Source organism: Juglans microcarpa x Juglans regia, chromosome 3D (genome assembly GCF_004785595.1).
Source record: "Juglans microcarpa x Juglans regia isolate MS1-56 chromosome 3D, Jm3101_v1.0, whole genome shotgun sequence".
Lineage (NCBI taxonomy): Eukaryota > Viridiplantae > Streptophyta > Magnoliopsida > Fagales > Juglandaceae > Juglans > Juglans microcarpa x Juglans regia.
In genome coordinates, this window is record NC_054598.1 from 5,647,832 (window position 1) to 5,663,190 (window position 15,359).

At 38.4% G+C, this 15,359-nt stretch overlaps 1 protein-coding gene across 2 annotated transcripts; it reads left to right on the forward strand.

Annotated features, from left to right (window-relative positions):
• Positions 1–50: 50 nt before the first annotated feature.
• Positions 51–14,836, forward strand: LOC121255635 (NADH dehydrogenase [ubiquinone] 1 beta subcomplex subunit 9-like). 2 transcript variants are annotated; one of them, XM_041156051.1, is made up of 6 exons: positions 51–276; positions 414–455; positions 1,491–1,572; positions 3,933–3,988; positions 13,921–13,994; positions 14,618–14,836. In XM_041156051.1, exons 1-5 carry the CDS (start codon positions 145–147, stop codon positions 13,960–13,962), a joined length of 354 nt encoding a protein of 117 aa, XP_041011985.1. In that variant the 5' UTR covers positions 51–144; the 3' UTR covers positions 13,963–13,994; positions 14,618–14,836. The 2 variants fall into 2 exon arrangements, with proteins under 2 accessions (XP_041011985.1, XP_041011986.1); XM_041156052.1 differs by having other exon boundaries at positions 59–276; positions 13,921–13,981.
• Positions 14,837–15,359: the final 523 nt, after the last annotated feature.

The following is a 15,359-nucleotide window of genomic DNA, read 5'->3' on the forward strand; positions in this document are numbered from 1 at the left end:
AAATTTTTGGTGAAAAGAGAGAACTCAAAGTCAAAACTATTTTGCAGCTTAACGGCGTCGTTGTGGTATCACTGCCTTGCCCCCATTACAAAGTGTTACTTCCGCAGCTAAGGTGTGCAGAGAGAGAGAGAGGTATAGGAAGAGATGAGCGTGGCATCGACAGCAGCGTACGCGGCTCGGAGAGCAGCGCAGAAGGAGAGAGTCCGGATTCTGTACAGGCGAGCCCTCAAGGACACTCTCAACTGGGCCGTCCATCGCCACCTCTTCTACGAAGATGTATCACTACTCAATATCATTCTTCTTAATTTTTTTATTTCCAATCCGATCTCCCTATTCACTCACCTAACCTCAAATTTTGATTCTCATTTTCTTCTCACTGTTTTTATTCTAATTTCTTTATTTCTGTGTTTCAGGCATCGAACCTCCGCGAGCGTTTCGACGCCAACAAACACGTGGTTCGTACTCTTGACATTTCCTTATAATTTCGCTTCTATACGTATATTAATGCTTAAATTTCTCTGGAAAAATTTATATTTTGGATTCAGAGTGGTAATGCAGTGGTCTATTTTACTGAGAAAATCATAGCTCAAAAGCAAACAATATCAAATGTGATTGACGGGAACTTCTTAGAGTGGCGCATTGGTATGGTTTTAGAATTTAGTTCTCGCTCCGAAGTTTTTTAGGATATAAAATAATTTCTCGAGAATTGAATTATATTTCTCAGTTTTAAAGAATTTTTCGGCGAATTATTGTGCATATAAATTTATGAATGAGAGCTGATCAAGTCGTTCGGATGAGGATTTGTTTACTCTGATTTTGGAAGAAATAAAAAACTCTGAATTTTAATAAAATCCCGATCCCTAATAGTGAATTTGGAGCGGTTGAATTACTCTTGGTAAATGCCTGAGTTTTTATTGTTCAAATCTAGTAGAACCACACAGAAAAGGAACAAATAAATAATAAAAATAAGTGGACGTGTTTGGACATTGGAATTGCTGCTTATGATAATTAGTTTTGACGATCTTTTAACTATGCCGGTACTTAATCACAACAAACTTATTTTGCTGATAAGTATGAAGGAGGAGCTCATTCTTAGTTCAACACATTGCAATATGTTACTTGATAAGTATAATATAACGAAAGAGCGAGTGCAATCAATGCTATATTAATCAACACCATGTGATGTGTTTTTTCCGTTTCGTGTAATTTTTGTGATATCTTGAACTAAAGCTGCAATATGAGCTTGGTTATATATCTCTTGCTTACAATTTACATATAATCCATTCTAGTTTCGTTTTTACATAACCATAGAAAATGTAGATTAGCACGGGAGTTTCCATGATATGCTAATATATAGGATGTGAAGCAGTGGTATGTTGAGCTCAAGAAGGCATATAAATGCACATTTATATGACTGAATTCTGTTCCTTTGTTTTGCTGATCTGTATGATGATATTTTGTTTTGTTTTGTTTCGGTGGTACATTAACAGGAAGACCTTAACACAATTGATAGATTGATCGCTGATGGCGAAGCAAACTACAATAAGTGGCGTCACCCTGATCCTTATATTGGTAAGCAGTATGGTTGAATCTCCGATTCTCCAGAATCTAAATTTCCTCTTGAACTGCAGTTTGTTGGTACCAGAAAATCAGAATTTAAATTAAGATTATAGGAAGTTCTACTCCAGCGCCTTGGTAAGAAATTGAGATTTTTTTTGGTCGCATGTTGACCTTACTTCCAAAAGGTCTGGAGATTACAGACAGAGAGAATCCATCGTGTTATATTTGGATCTTGACATATATATCAAGTTTATGATCCTTGTAAGTTTGGCGTTTATAATACTTTTGGGACAATAGACAAAATCACATGAATTGACATGAGGATGAAGCCTTTGCAAATGTTTTGATAAGTTATTGTGTTATGATCCTGTCGTAATGCGGTGTCGTTTGCTGGAGAGTACCTTGGTTTGCAACGTGGCATTTCAACTTATGGCAGGATTGAGCAGTGAGCTAGAGGCGTCCTAATTCGTGGTCATTTTATTGGATATTCTAGAATAGCAGTTGGTTACAAGCTTCCTCACGGCATTGGAGAGACATTCTGACACTACCCGAATTATTCTTTTACTTTCAATTTTACTGCTTTCTGCTATTTTTATTTTCTGAAGGGAATTGTTATCCCATATATAAGAAATAGAACTCGGATAGGAGAGATTATTATGCTGAATTTCCAGCTTGTATGAACCCTAAACTTGGAGGTTGGATTGACCTCAAATCAATCCCAAATTATGAGATTATCCCTTTCTTCCAATCTGTTCTTGCAATTTTCATTGATTAGTCTTGGATAGCTAGCAGGTTCCTAACATATTGGTCATCTTCACGTTATGCATTTTATTTTGAAAATACGCATCAAATGGTGCTTATGTTTATAGTTTTAAGGGTGGGAATTTTTGTAGCCAGTAAGCAAAGTGTGGGAATTTTTGTCACTGTTTGGGTGAGGAAGGAGCTTGTACAGCATATATGCCACTTGAGGGTCTCCTGCATTAGTCGTGGGATTATGAGCTGCCTAGGAAACAAGGGGTGTATTTCTGTGAGTATGTCATTCCATCAGACAAGCCTTTGCTTTGTATGCAGTCACTTGGCATCTGGAGAGAAGGAGGGGGATGAACTTGGAAGAAATATGGATGTCATTGAGATGTTGAAAAAACTCAGTTTCTAGATATCTGCAGATCAGTTCACAGTAGAGTGCCAGAGAAAATCCTTGAACATGATAGGGACATTTGGTTAGGGGACTTGAATTACCGAATAGCTTTGAGTTACTCGGACACAAGAAAGCTCCTGGAGGAGAATGCCTGGGATGCACTTCTGGACAAAGATCAGCTAAAAATGAAAAGAGAAGCAGGGAGAGTATTTAAGGGATGTGAATCTACTTTGATAATTCCTAATGTGTTTTTGAATGTTTATGGGAAGATGGGTATACCTTGGAATAAGATTGTAGATCTTATGGATGACATGAAGAGTGCTGGGGTTGACCATGATTTGTACACCTATAACACGCTTGTAAGCTGCTGTCGGCTTGGCTCTTTGTATGAAGAAGCAGCTGGGATTTTTGAGGAACCACTTTTGTGGCCCTTGATAGAGGAAAGGGAAAAGAAATTGTGGAAAATCAATTAATACAGAAACAAAGCTTGTGGCCTTTTGTTTCTTTAAGATTTCTGCTGAAAGGGGAGAGAAGGTACAAACTGTGGGAGATAACATGTTCTTTAAGGCTTGGAAAGCTCCACATGCCAGCTTATCCAGAAACTATCAATGCTCTAAACCTTGAGGACAAGGTTCTTTAAGGGGAGGGGATTGTTATGATCCTGTCTTAATGCAGTGTCGTTTGCTGGAGAGTACCTAGGTTTGCAACGTGGCGTTTCAACTTATGGCAGGATTGAGCAGTGAGTTAAAGGCGTCCTAATACGTGGTCATTTTATTGGACATTCTAGAACAACAGTCGGTTACGAGCTTCTTCGCGGCATTGGAGAGACGTTCTGACACTACCCGGATTATTCTTTTATTTTCAATTTCACTGCTTTCTGTTATTTTTATTTTCTGAAGGGAATTGTTATCCCATATATAAGAAGTAGATTTCGGATAGGAGAGATTATTATGCTGAATTTCCAGCTTGTATGAACCCTAAACTTGGAGGTTGGATTGACCTCGAATCAACCCCAAACTTATGAGATTATCCCTTTCTTCCAATCTGTACTTGCAATTTTCATTGATTAGTCTCAGATAGCTAGCAGGTTCCTAACATATTGGTCATCTTCACATTATGCATCTTATTTTGAAAATACACATCAAATGGTGCTTATGTTTATAGTTTTAAGTCAACCTATGATGTTTGGAGCTTACTAGTATTATCTTCTTATTTTTTCCTTCTTTTTTTGTAGTTCCTTGGGCTCCTGGTGGTTCAAAGTTCACTCGAAACCCAACTCCACCATCGGGGGTGAGTTAGTTCGTTTACCAATTGTGTTTTCCTCCCTTTTTACTTCTTTTTCTTTTTTTTTTCTTTATAAGTAATCGATATTATATTAATAGAGATAGGCAAAACCCAAGTATACAAAATGATATATAAGAGATAAGACCTATCTAGGTTGAAGTAAGGGAAACTAGAAAGTCATGAAAATTTAGGCCATTAAAATCTAAAGCAATGACCCATAAACATAAAGTACGGAAAAATAAAGTTCTAAGTTCCTCCGAAAACCGCTCCTTGTTTTCGAAAGTCCGATCATTGTGCTCTTGCCATATACACCACATAATGCAGATCGGGATCATTTTCCACACCGCCTTGATTTGTTGAACTCCTCTTGGAAGTGTCCAATTGGCCAGTAGATCTACCACAGTTGAAGGCATAACAAAGGATAACTCTATCCAGCTAAAGACTTCCACCCACAAGGCTCTAGTTGTCTCGCAATGTAACAAGAGGTGTTCCACTGACTCGCTAGACCTCTTGCACATGCAACACCAGTCTAGTATAATTATCTGGCGCTTTCTCAGATTGTCGGTAGTCAAAATCTTTCCCATCGCTTTCGGGGGCGCCTTATTTAGCCAAAGTCTTCTCCATGGGAACGAAATATTAATGGCTTGGGAAAAGGGACTTATAGTATGATCAAACTGAGAAAATGCCCTTACCCGCATCCTATAAGCTTGTTGTCTATTCGGCTTCACAGAATAAACCAAACTGAAAAAAGCCTCAAAGATGTCCACTTCCTAGTCTTATGCCACTCTACTAAACGTGACGTTCCACTGCACTTGGTCCCCTGATAGAAGCATAAGATCCTCTATTGAAGTTTCTTGGTTGCGTGCCACTCGGGAAACCGCTAGAAAGGCATCCTTTAGTCCCTTATTCCCACACCATATGTCCCTCCAAAAATTAATACGAGAACCCTTTCCCAACACCAATTTAGCGTGGCTACTGAAATCCCCCCACCCACGCCTAATGTGTTTCCAAACTCCAACACCACTAGCCCCATTTACCTCTTCAGTGCACCAGCCCCCCCATAAGCTTCCATATTTACGATCAATTACCAGTTTCCATAAGGCTTCTGTCTCCGTGTTATACATCCATAGCCACTTCCCAAGTAGGGTCCGATTGAATGTTCCTAGATTTTTTATATCCAAACCACCTGACGAGATTGGTCTACACGCCTTATCCCAACTGACCAGATGAAATTTGAATTCATCCCCTATCCCACTTCATAAAAAATACGATACAATTTATCAATCCGAGCCGCTACCCTTGCAGGCAATTGGAACAAAGATAAGAAGTACGTAGGTAAGTTAGAAAGGGTACTCTTGATGAGAGTCAACTGACCACCTTTCGACAAGTACAATATTTTCCATCCTGCTAGTTTCTTTTCTATGACTGAATCTCATATGGATGAGGCCCTAGCGGCAGCCCCCAACGACAATCCCAAGTAGGTCATGAGAAGAAAAGCTACCTTGCACCCAAGAATACTAGCTAGCTACCTTATGTTACTCACGTTCCCCACCAGCACTAACTCTGACTTGTCAAAATTAACTTTTAGGCCTGATGCTGCTTCAAAACATAATAACAAAGCCTTCAATGCCCTTAACTGGTCACGATCTGCCTCACAGAATAGGAGCGTATCATCTGCAAAAAGTAAATGAGATAAAGTAATAATGCCCCTGTTGGGATCACCAATCGAAAATCCAGCCATAAACTCATGCGTAACCGCCGCCGATATCATCCTACTCAAGGCCTCTATAGTGATAACAAAGAGAAGTGGCTAGGGCCATAAATGAATTAGTCTAGTTCGATAGTTTGCTCAGTACTTGCTCGGTTAAACTCGAATCGAACTCAACTCGTGAAGAAAAAAGCTCGTTCGTGAAAGTAGATACCCGCTCGATTTGTAAATGACACATACTCGACAAAACTCGACTCGACTCAACTAAGGCTCGTTAAGGCCCCCTCGTTTATGCTCGAGTCGACTCGTTAGCTCAATTCGATTAAAACTCATTCATATATTAATAAATATATACATACACATGTGTATATATACATATATATATGTATTAGCTTATAATATAAGCATACTGCTTTTATAATTAAATATATAATATGTAATCTAATTACTTATATCTATATAGTGAATATACTTCATAAGTATATTTTATAATTTGTATAATAATTAGTCGATAAAATTTAATAATTTCATATATTAGTATGTGAGAACCATATATGAAATAGATATATGCTATCATATTAAGTGTATGTATTAATAATATATGTAGGCATATAATATATTGTTATTTTGGATAAGAATAAATCTTCACAACCTCCTCACACTCTACACTCCACATTTTTTTTAATTTTTATTATTTTTTTCTTTTATCAAATATTTATTATATGAATAATGAATAGAAAATTTGAAATAATTTAAAAAGAATAAACTCAAAAAAATTAAAAAAAAATATTAAAAAATCTAAAAATTTTAAAAACTGTGGAGTGTGGAGTGTGGTGGAGGTTGTGTAGCAAAACTCTTTGGATAAATATCAACTAGTTAGATATTAATTATTTATAAAATTTTTAAAATTTTACAATTCAATAGAGGTTCTACTTGTTAGTTGTATAAATTCAATATTAGATCTTTTATTTTTTATTTATTTAATTTCTTAATTATTAAATCTTATTAAAAAATAAAAAATAAACAATTCGAGCTAGAGCTCGAGCTTGGCTCGACTCGAACTCGTTCGTAAGACTAGCTCGAGCTCGAGCTCGAGTTGAGAGTTTAGCTTATCGAGTCGAGCTCGAACAAAGAATAAAAATAATCTCGAGCTCAGGCTCGAGTATTTTCAGTCAAGCTGAGCTCGGCAAGCCAAAGACCGGCTCGGCTCGGCTTGATTACAACCCTAGAAGTGGGGACAAAGAATCTCCTTGCCTTAGGCTACGGGAGCTACTGAAAAAGCCTGTAGGACAACCATTTATCAAGACTGAGAATCTGGCTGTATAAATTCACCAACTCATCCAGTAATGCCACCTAGCCCCAAAACCGCACCTCCCCAACAAGTACAAAAGGAAATCCCAATTTACGTGATCATATGTCTTCTCTATATCTAGTTTGCAAATAATCCCTGTGGAGCCAGCCTTTAATCTGCTATCCAAACCCTCGTTCACTATGAGGACTGAGTTCAAAATTTGTCACCCCTTAACAAATGCATTTTGTGGCTTCGTGATGATCTTGTCCAAAACCACCCTGTAACACCCCCTTCCCGTAGGCTAGGAGTGCCACGTATTTTCCATAAAAATAATCCGGTAATAGATCCCATAATTTCATAATTGAAAAACTGAACTTTTATTATGCTGAAAAATGTCTAATAAAACTGTCTTCCAAAACATTAAATGAAATAAACTGAAATAAATTTATGTCATAAAAACATGTTTATTTTAGAAAGTCTGAACTAAAAATAAATGCTCCTTCTACTCCTGGCCTGCCTGCTCGTAATCATCATCTTCACCTGGGTGGTTAAAAACATGAAAACAAACTAAAATGAGTCGATAACTCAGTAAGAAATCTATCACAACGTAAACGTAATAAACATAAGATTTTCATAACAACTTTCATGCTGAGCTTAAAAAATTCATGACTGTTCATACTGATGCTTATGCTATGTATGACTGTTTTAACTGAATTAACTGACTGATCTGACTGATTTAACTGATTTATCTGACTGGCCAACACACTTAACCCTGTGTGCAAGGTTGTGCAACGGCCCCACATCCCGCTGCAGCAAGGGGAACCGCTGATAGTATTCTAGCATACTATGGTGGACCACGACTAAGTTCATGGCTTGCACACCACCTTGAACTGAACTGAACTGCATTGGTACCATGCATCTGAATGGCCATCTTATTAACTGATCCGATATTATCTTACACTTGAAATTTAAGATGGTTTACGTGTCTTATACACATGAGATGCATGACATACTACATACATAATCATAAATTCTGAATTTAAACATGATGCGGAATGACATGGTCGTATGCTATGCTAGATGACATGCTTGCATATGACATGAGCGGTTCATAAATAGTGGCTATCAATGAACTGGCTTGGATAATACATACATATAAGCTAACTGTGATGATCCTAATTTATGATCAAATTTACTTACCTCGCTGCGTGTCTTCTTGAATAATACTTCGTAACTTGAGACCTATATTCAATAAATAACTATCACTAAATTGTTTGGAAATAAATAAATGCTAATATCTTACTTAACTAATTTCGGAATTCTAAAATATAGTCAAACCAATATTTGTTTAACACTAAAATCAATAATTCATAGTATTTAAATTACTTAAAATACTAATTTATAATTTAGTAGAAATACTCGAGCTATTTTAAAAATAATTCACAAAAAAACTTAAATTCTTAAACTAAGTTTCATTTCTCAACATAATTATTAAATCTTATAAGAAACTTAACAAATTCCACTAAATTCTTAACATAGAAATTTTATTAAAATCTTACTAAATTGACAAAGGAAATTTAACTCAAATATTAGACTTAACATTATACTTTAAAACATATTTCCAATTCTTTAAACATGTTTATTAAAATGAACCTTTAACTAAATATATTTATTTAATAAACTCAACTAGTAATATTAAACTCAATATAAATCACTAAAACAATTATTGAAATAAAATAAGATCAAGTCTAACTTAAAATATAAGTTCAATTAAACATCATTATAGTCTGTAAAAAGGTTAAAAACTCTGGCCCATAATAATAATAATACTACAAGAGCCCAATCAAAAGAATCACACGTACGCACAAGGCCCAGGGCCCAAAGCCCATCAAATCTTACGGGTTCATTCGGATTCATTCAAGAATCCGAAAACACGGCAACAAAGGGAAAAAAAAACAGAGAGCTGAGAGAGAGGGAGAGGGTCTGCGATGGTGGCTCACCGAGGGAGGGCTGAGGCGATGGCGGCACTGGTGGCTGGGAGTGACCGACGGCGCGACTGGGGGTTCCTATGGTGGTGCGGCACCGAGTGAGAGAAAGAGAGAGAGAGAGTGAGCCGAGAACTACTGAAATCAAAAACAAAGGCTGCGGCGGTCGAGATCTTACCGGAAGGGAGTGGGTGCGCTGGGGCTGAGCTGGTCGGCAATTTCTGGTTCCACGGGTGGTGCTCCGACGTCCTATGGTGGTCGGCGGTGGTTGGGAAAAACCTAAGGCTTAAACGGCAGTGTTTTGGTACTCTGGGTGTTTCAGCAACATATGATTGGAGTGGCTCACGAGTTACTCCTCTCGTACGAGGTAAGTGCTATTTATAATGGTAGCTAATAGAGGAAAAATATATGGAAAATTCTAGAAGGATAGAGACGTGCAGAGTGATTGAGAGTGTAGACGTGTGAAGTGGAAATCGTTACTCACTAACAGAGTTGGTTTCCACTAGAATTTAAATTTACAAAGCTAGGGATGAGGCTGAAAGTTAGGATATCAAATCGACAGAAGTGGGTTCAAACCTGCGGTTTGGAGGTTTAAAGCGTTTAAACAGAGGCTAACAACGAGATGAGGTTCGGTGGCTAGAGGGAAAAATTAAACTTTAAAATTTCAAACCAAACTCTAGTAAATGTAATCTGATACACTTTAGAAATCCTTATTAAAACAAACTCTTAACAAATTTTAAATATAACAAATATAATAGATATTGTAACAAATCAAGTAAATATAAATTCTGATAAAACTATAATTATAATAATAAAATTTTAAAATAAAAAGTTTACTAGGAAAATTACTTATATACCCTAAAACCAAGACTGGTATGTTACACACCCCCAATCTGTTAGCAAGAACCTTAGAAATAATTTTATACACCCATTCACAAGGCTAATGGGTTAAAAATCTTTAAGCTCCGATGCTCCAATCTTCTTCGGGATCAGCGCAATAAAAGTAGCATTTAGGCAATTCTCAAACTTTCCAACTAAGAATACTTCCTGAAACACCTTCATTATGTCTACTTTCACCACCTCCCAACAAGCTTGGAAGAAGCTCATTGAGAAGCCATCTGGACTTAGGGCTTTATCTTTACCCATACGTCTCACTACCTCAATACACTTCCTCCTCTTCAAAAGGCCTCTCCAACCAAGAGGCTTCTTGGGGCTCAATAGTGTCAAAGACGAGACCATCCAACTTTGGTCTCCATTTCTCATATTCTGTTAGCAGTTGTTTATAAAAATCCACCACATGATCACTAATCACGGGAGCCTCCTTACACTCGATACCATTAATATTCAACATTTCAATCATATTAGTTCTTCTATGAGAGTTAACAACTCTATGAAAGAACTTTGTGCTCCGATTCCTTTCTTTTAGCCACAATGCTCTCGACTTTTGGCTCCAAGAAATCTCCTCTAATGATAGTACTCTTTCTGATTCTGAAACCAACTCTGTCTTGCGCAATAATTCTTATGGTAAAAGGGCTCTAGCCTTAAGAATCTGCTCAAACTGATGCAACTACTCGACCATAAGTTTCTTTCGCTCCCCTCTATCTCCGAAAGATTGTGAATTCCAAAGCTTAAGGTCATTTTTCTTAACTTTTAACTTACAGGCTAGGATGTATGAGGGGTTACCGTAGAACTAGTAAGAAGACCACCATTGCCTAACCTTATCCACAAAGCCTTCACTTTTCAGCCACGTGTTTTCAAATTTGAAGTATCGGCGCCCGCTTCGAATGCCACCACAATTCAACAAGATGGGAAAATGATCCGAGCAAAGACTTGGCAGTCTCTTTTGGCACACCTCCGGATAGTACCTCCCACTCCGGTGAGATTAGAAATCTATCCAGCTGGTACCAAGTCTGATTATTCGGCAAAGTAAAGGAGCCCCCCAAGAGAGGAATATCTAGTAGGTTCAAGTAAAAAATACGAACTCTGTCATAGCTGGGCGCATCCTACTCTCATCAGATCGTTCACGAGGAAATCTGATGACATTAAAATCCCCTCCTATACACCAAGGAAGCTCCCACCAACTATATAACCCAGTAAGTTCCTCCCATAAGAAACGTCTATCGTTGTTTACATTTGGGCCGTATACACCCGCAAAAGCCCACACAAAATTATCTGCCACACTCTTAAAAGAGTATGCCACTGTATACTCCCCTACAAACTCCAATTTCTCAACACCTCTTTTATCCCACATCACTAGGATTCCACCTGAAGCCCCATTCGATGCAAGAAAGGCCCAAACCGCATAGGTACAACTCCAAACACTTCGAATTAACCTTCTAGAAACACTTTTCAGCTTAGTTTCTTGTAAACGTATAATGTCCGCCTTCCACTCTCGCAGCAAATTTTTTATACGAAGTCGCTTATTCGCCTCATTTAACTTGTGAACGTTCCAAGACATAGTTTTTGGTTTCATAAAGGATATGCAAGCCCTTTCCCTTTGGATCTTTCACGGCTCGAGCTTCCTTCATAATTTAATGACCAAGTTAGGCGCTTGAGCTCCTGCTATTTTTTTTATCTTGGTTTCTTTGACTGTGTATGACCCGCATCAACGGCAATAAGTAAAGCCAAAAACTGCTCTTCATAATCCATACATTCTATACCTATCCAGTGATGCATATCTTTCACCATTAGAAGCACCTAATCCGATGCATTCGATTCATTTGGTAGCAAACAGTTCAACGGAATAGGCTCCCCTTCACTGAAAGCCCACTGCAGATTAGGAGTCACCCCCTATCTTCCTCCCCAAATAAGTTTCTACCCTCCCATTCAGCCACAACGTTATTAGTGGGAAACTGAGTCTCAGGAACCATCACTACCTCACAACCAAGTCCCTGAGAAAGCCCATCATCATCACCCACATCCACCCTTGCTCCCTCAACCCCTAGAACAATGTGACTCGGTTCAGGGCACGGCAAAGCTTCAGAGCAGAACTTGAGATGATCCTCGAGTGGAAGATGGGCCTCTGACTGAGGAGGTGACCTTCCCAACATGATCATTGGCCTTTTTTGGCTGCCTAAAGCTGCAGTAGTGTTGCATGGTGGCGGGAACTCCACCACCTCCACCTGGCTGTTTCCGAAATGTGTGCTATCGGCCCCCCCATCGCAGGCCTCTCATTCCCGGAAGAAACCTCACAACACTGAGCCTCCATTAAAGGTGAAGGAACCGCCAGCGGTTCTATTGCCGTCAAAGCACCAACATCCCTCGAAAAGCATTGGAATGGACTTGACGGTTCTACTGTCATGCGTCGTTGTTCAATCGGACCAGACTCCGGTAGTTTAGCCTCCGTTGGTGGTGTCGCCACCTTCGTCTGGGCCACCTGGGTCTTTGCCGGCACTGGTGGCTGAGCCCCCCCCCCCCCCCCCCCCCCCCCCCCCCGCGTCGATGGCCTAAGGCAAACACAACTCGTCTCCTCCAAACAGGCCTCTTCTTTTCTTGCGTCCCCCGATAGTGAGGCCCCAGCCCTAATTTTCCTTTTCCTGTGGCCTGCTTTAGTTGCATTGGCACATTCGGTTCTTGGCCCAACACGTTAGCCTTCTTCCCATCCCTCTGGCCCACAACCACTTCCACTAAAGCTTCCTCTTGAACACACTGTTTCAGGAGATTAATATTAGATTGTAAATCCTCTACGTGCCTTTGCATCTCCAACACAGTCCGAAGGAAAATTCCTTATTAAGACCGACATTTCCACTGCCATCCCCCTCCAAGCTCTGAGCCCCTACTGAAACAACACCACCTCCTGACTACAGCGGCGCTTCTCCACTAATTTTGACAAGTTGACGGGATGGGTCCAAGACCCTCGGTTTTTTAAGAGCATCCAAGTACGAACTGTTGGAGGGAGGAGCTGCCGTCGTCGCTAATGGAACCAACCCAAAGGAGCCACCTTCTCGCCCAACCTCCCTCAAAACCTCCACCATCTTCCTCCAACCCATTCCGTCCCTATCTTCCGGAATAAATATGCAATTCCGGCAACCTCCTCTACCGTATTCCACCATTTCACATGTTTACTTGATCATTTTCATGGACATGATGTAGCATAACTTATTGCCTTGGCACATTATGTATTTTAGGTATTGCATTATCCTTACCAAGTGTGCTGCTGCATCCAACTTATTGTCAAATGATATGCTATGCCAATTTCTAGTTAGCAGTTTATTTGTTATGTATTTGTGAGAATTAGGAATATTTGGTAATGAATAGGTATTATTAAAGATGGGCATCTCATTTTTCCTCTGGAAATATTCATTTAGCTTCTATGTATGTGTGACTGTGGACATATGATATAGTTTTCTTTTACTAAGACGAACCTTCGTATATGAGTATTTCTCCTTCTACCCCATATATGACATCGGAAAACTTGAATATATAATGTAAGAAAATTGGTAAAGAAAGAGAGAGATTCTATATTTTTGGGCAAAAGGATTGTTTTATTGGTTTTACTGTTTATTTTTCATAACTCCTAGGATTGGCTCAAGTGGTAAAGGCCTTGGGCTTGTGGGTATATTCCCCCAGGTCCAAGGTTCAAATTCCCTTGGGTGCAAACAATCTTTAGGGGCCACACCCTCTGATGAAAAGCCATCGATTTAACCAGTTCCGTGTAGGGAAACTTCCGAGAGTGCGGTGCATGGGATCGGGGTTTACTCTATAGGGGTGAGTCCGAAAGGCCTTGTCTTGGAGAGGTTCCCCGACATAAAAAATAATAATAATAATAATAATAAACTGTTTATTTTTCATTGATGTCCCATTATTCCTCAGATTGTGAGGTGTAGTGGTAGTATTATAGCTTGGTGGGTGTTTCAGTTCAATCAGTAGCCTCAGACTTCACCGCACTTGTTAGTTTAGTGAAGGGATTTGCATTTGTTTCTGACACAGTTATGATATTTTGTTGTAAATGCAGATTGAGATAGTATACAACTATGGTCGAGAAGATAATGACTAAAACCTGCTTTCTTTCTGTGGTAACAAATAAAGGTTTGTCATGTGATTAGTTGCTTGATTTGTATTATTTGCTGCACCTTTTTCTAGTTTAGGTCTAAGCTAGTAGCTTAATGAGGTGAAATCATTTTGTTTTTTGATTATGGGTGCACTATCACTGCAACGGAGTAGAATTAATATGAGAATGTGAGCACTTAAATTTTAGGTCGACCTAGATTTGGTTCTTTGAAATGGAGTTAATCATCAATAAACCTTTAGTACTTACAAAATAAAAGGCATTAAGGATGATTGATGTTCTTTTTTAAAGGGAAAATGTCTAATGTAGCATATACCACGCGTCTTATTGCTCAATCCCCTCAAGCATTTGCGATAGCGACATCTTTCAAGTATGATCAAGTGGAAGGATATTGTTTTGATATTTACTTTATAATTAATTTATTACAGAATGAATGAGCTGAAAGCTTTCCTTCTTAAAACCTTGTTCCTTAGGTCAGTGGTAAGAAATTTTAACGGGTTATGTGTCCCTGAATTTCTATTTTGGTTGTAAATCCCAATTAGGCATTACACATATATATCAGGATTCTTGTGTACTTGGACTATGCCTATTACCTTATTAATAAAACTTCTCGATTACCTAAAAAAAATGGTTACTGCTGCAGATCGAGACGAACAACGACTCTGATGGTGATTACCGAGGCTGTTGTCTTTGAGGTGTTTCTAATGTCATGCCAAATGGTGGCTTTGAACTTTTTAATGGTTTGAGATGTTCACTTGCTCATTGATGTGTATTTGGTTTTTCCTTGAAATGGATCACTGAAAAAACCGAAGTGTCTGCTTTAACTGCTACATAATTGCAACTTTAGCATAATTTTTTTCAATGAATAACTTTAGAAAAAATATATTTGTAACCGTGAATTGTGTAACTGCCGCGTAATCGCTTTGAAACAAGTAAATAAAACATAAGACCCACATGAAAAAAATTAATTTTTTAATAGTAGATTCTATTTTTTTTCAAAGTGATTACATGGTATTTATGCATTTCACGATTATATATAGAATTACTCGTAACTTTATTCCCCTCAACCTCTCTACCATTCCCTACATTTTTCCCAGCCCACAACAGGGCAACTATGCAAACATAAATTAGTCTTTCCCGCCATTTGGTCCGGGAGAAAGAGATCCTACATTTGCCAATATTTTATGTAAAAATTTGTGAAAATTATAATAATGAGTTGAGATAGGTTTAGATTAACTCTCAATCCAAATTGAGTTAATTAGTTTGCAATTTTGCGTGCACGAATGACTAATAATTTATTGTACAGAAAAATACTCTATATTATTAAGTAAACATAGCTTGAATCATTATATTATATAGATAAAACTTTAAAAGAGGAAAAATAT

Bases quoted from the DNA above. Each gene is read 5' to 3' on its own strand.
- LOC121255635 (XM_041156051.1), top strand. From the start codon at position 145: ATGAGCGTGGCATCGACAGCAGCGTACGCGGCTCGGAGAGCAGCGCAG. The intron at 277-413 runs GTATCACTACTC...TCTGTGTTTCAG, and splicing joins GCCACCTCTTCTACGAAGAT to GCATCGAACCTCCGCGAGCG. The intron at 1,573-3,932 runs GTAAGCAGTATG...CTTTTTTTGTAG, and splicing joins TCACCCTGATCCTTATATTG to TTCCTTGGGCTCCTGGTGGT.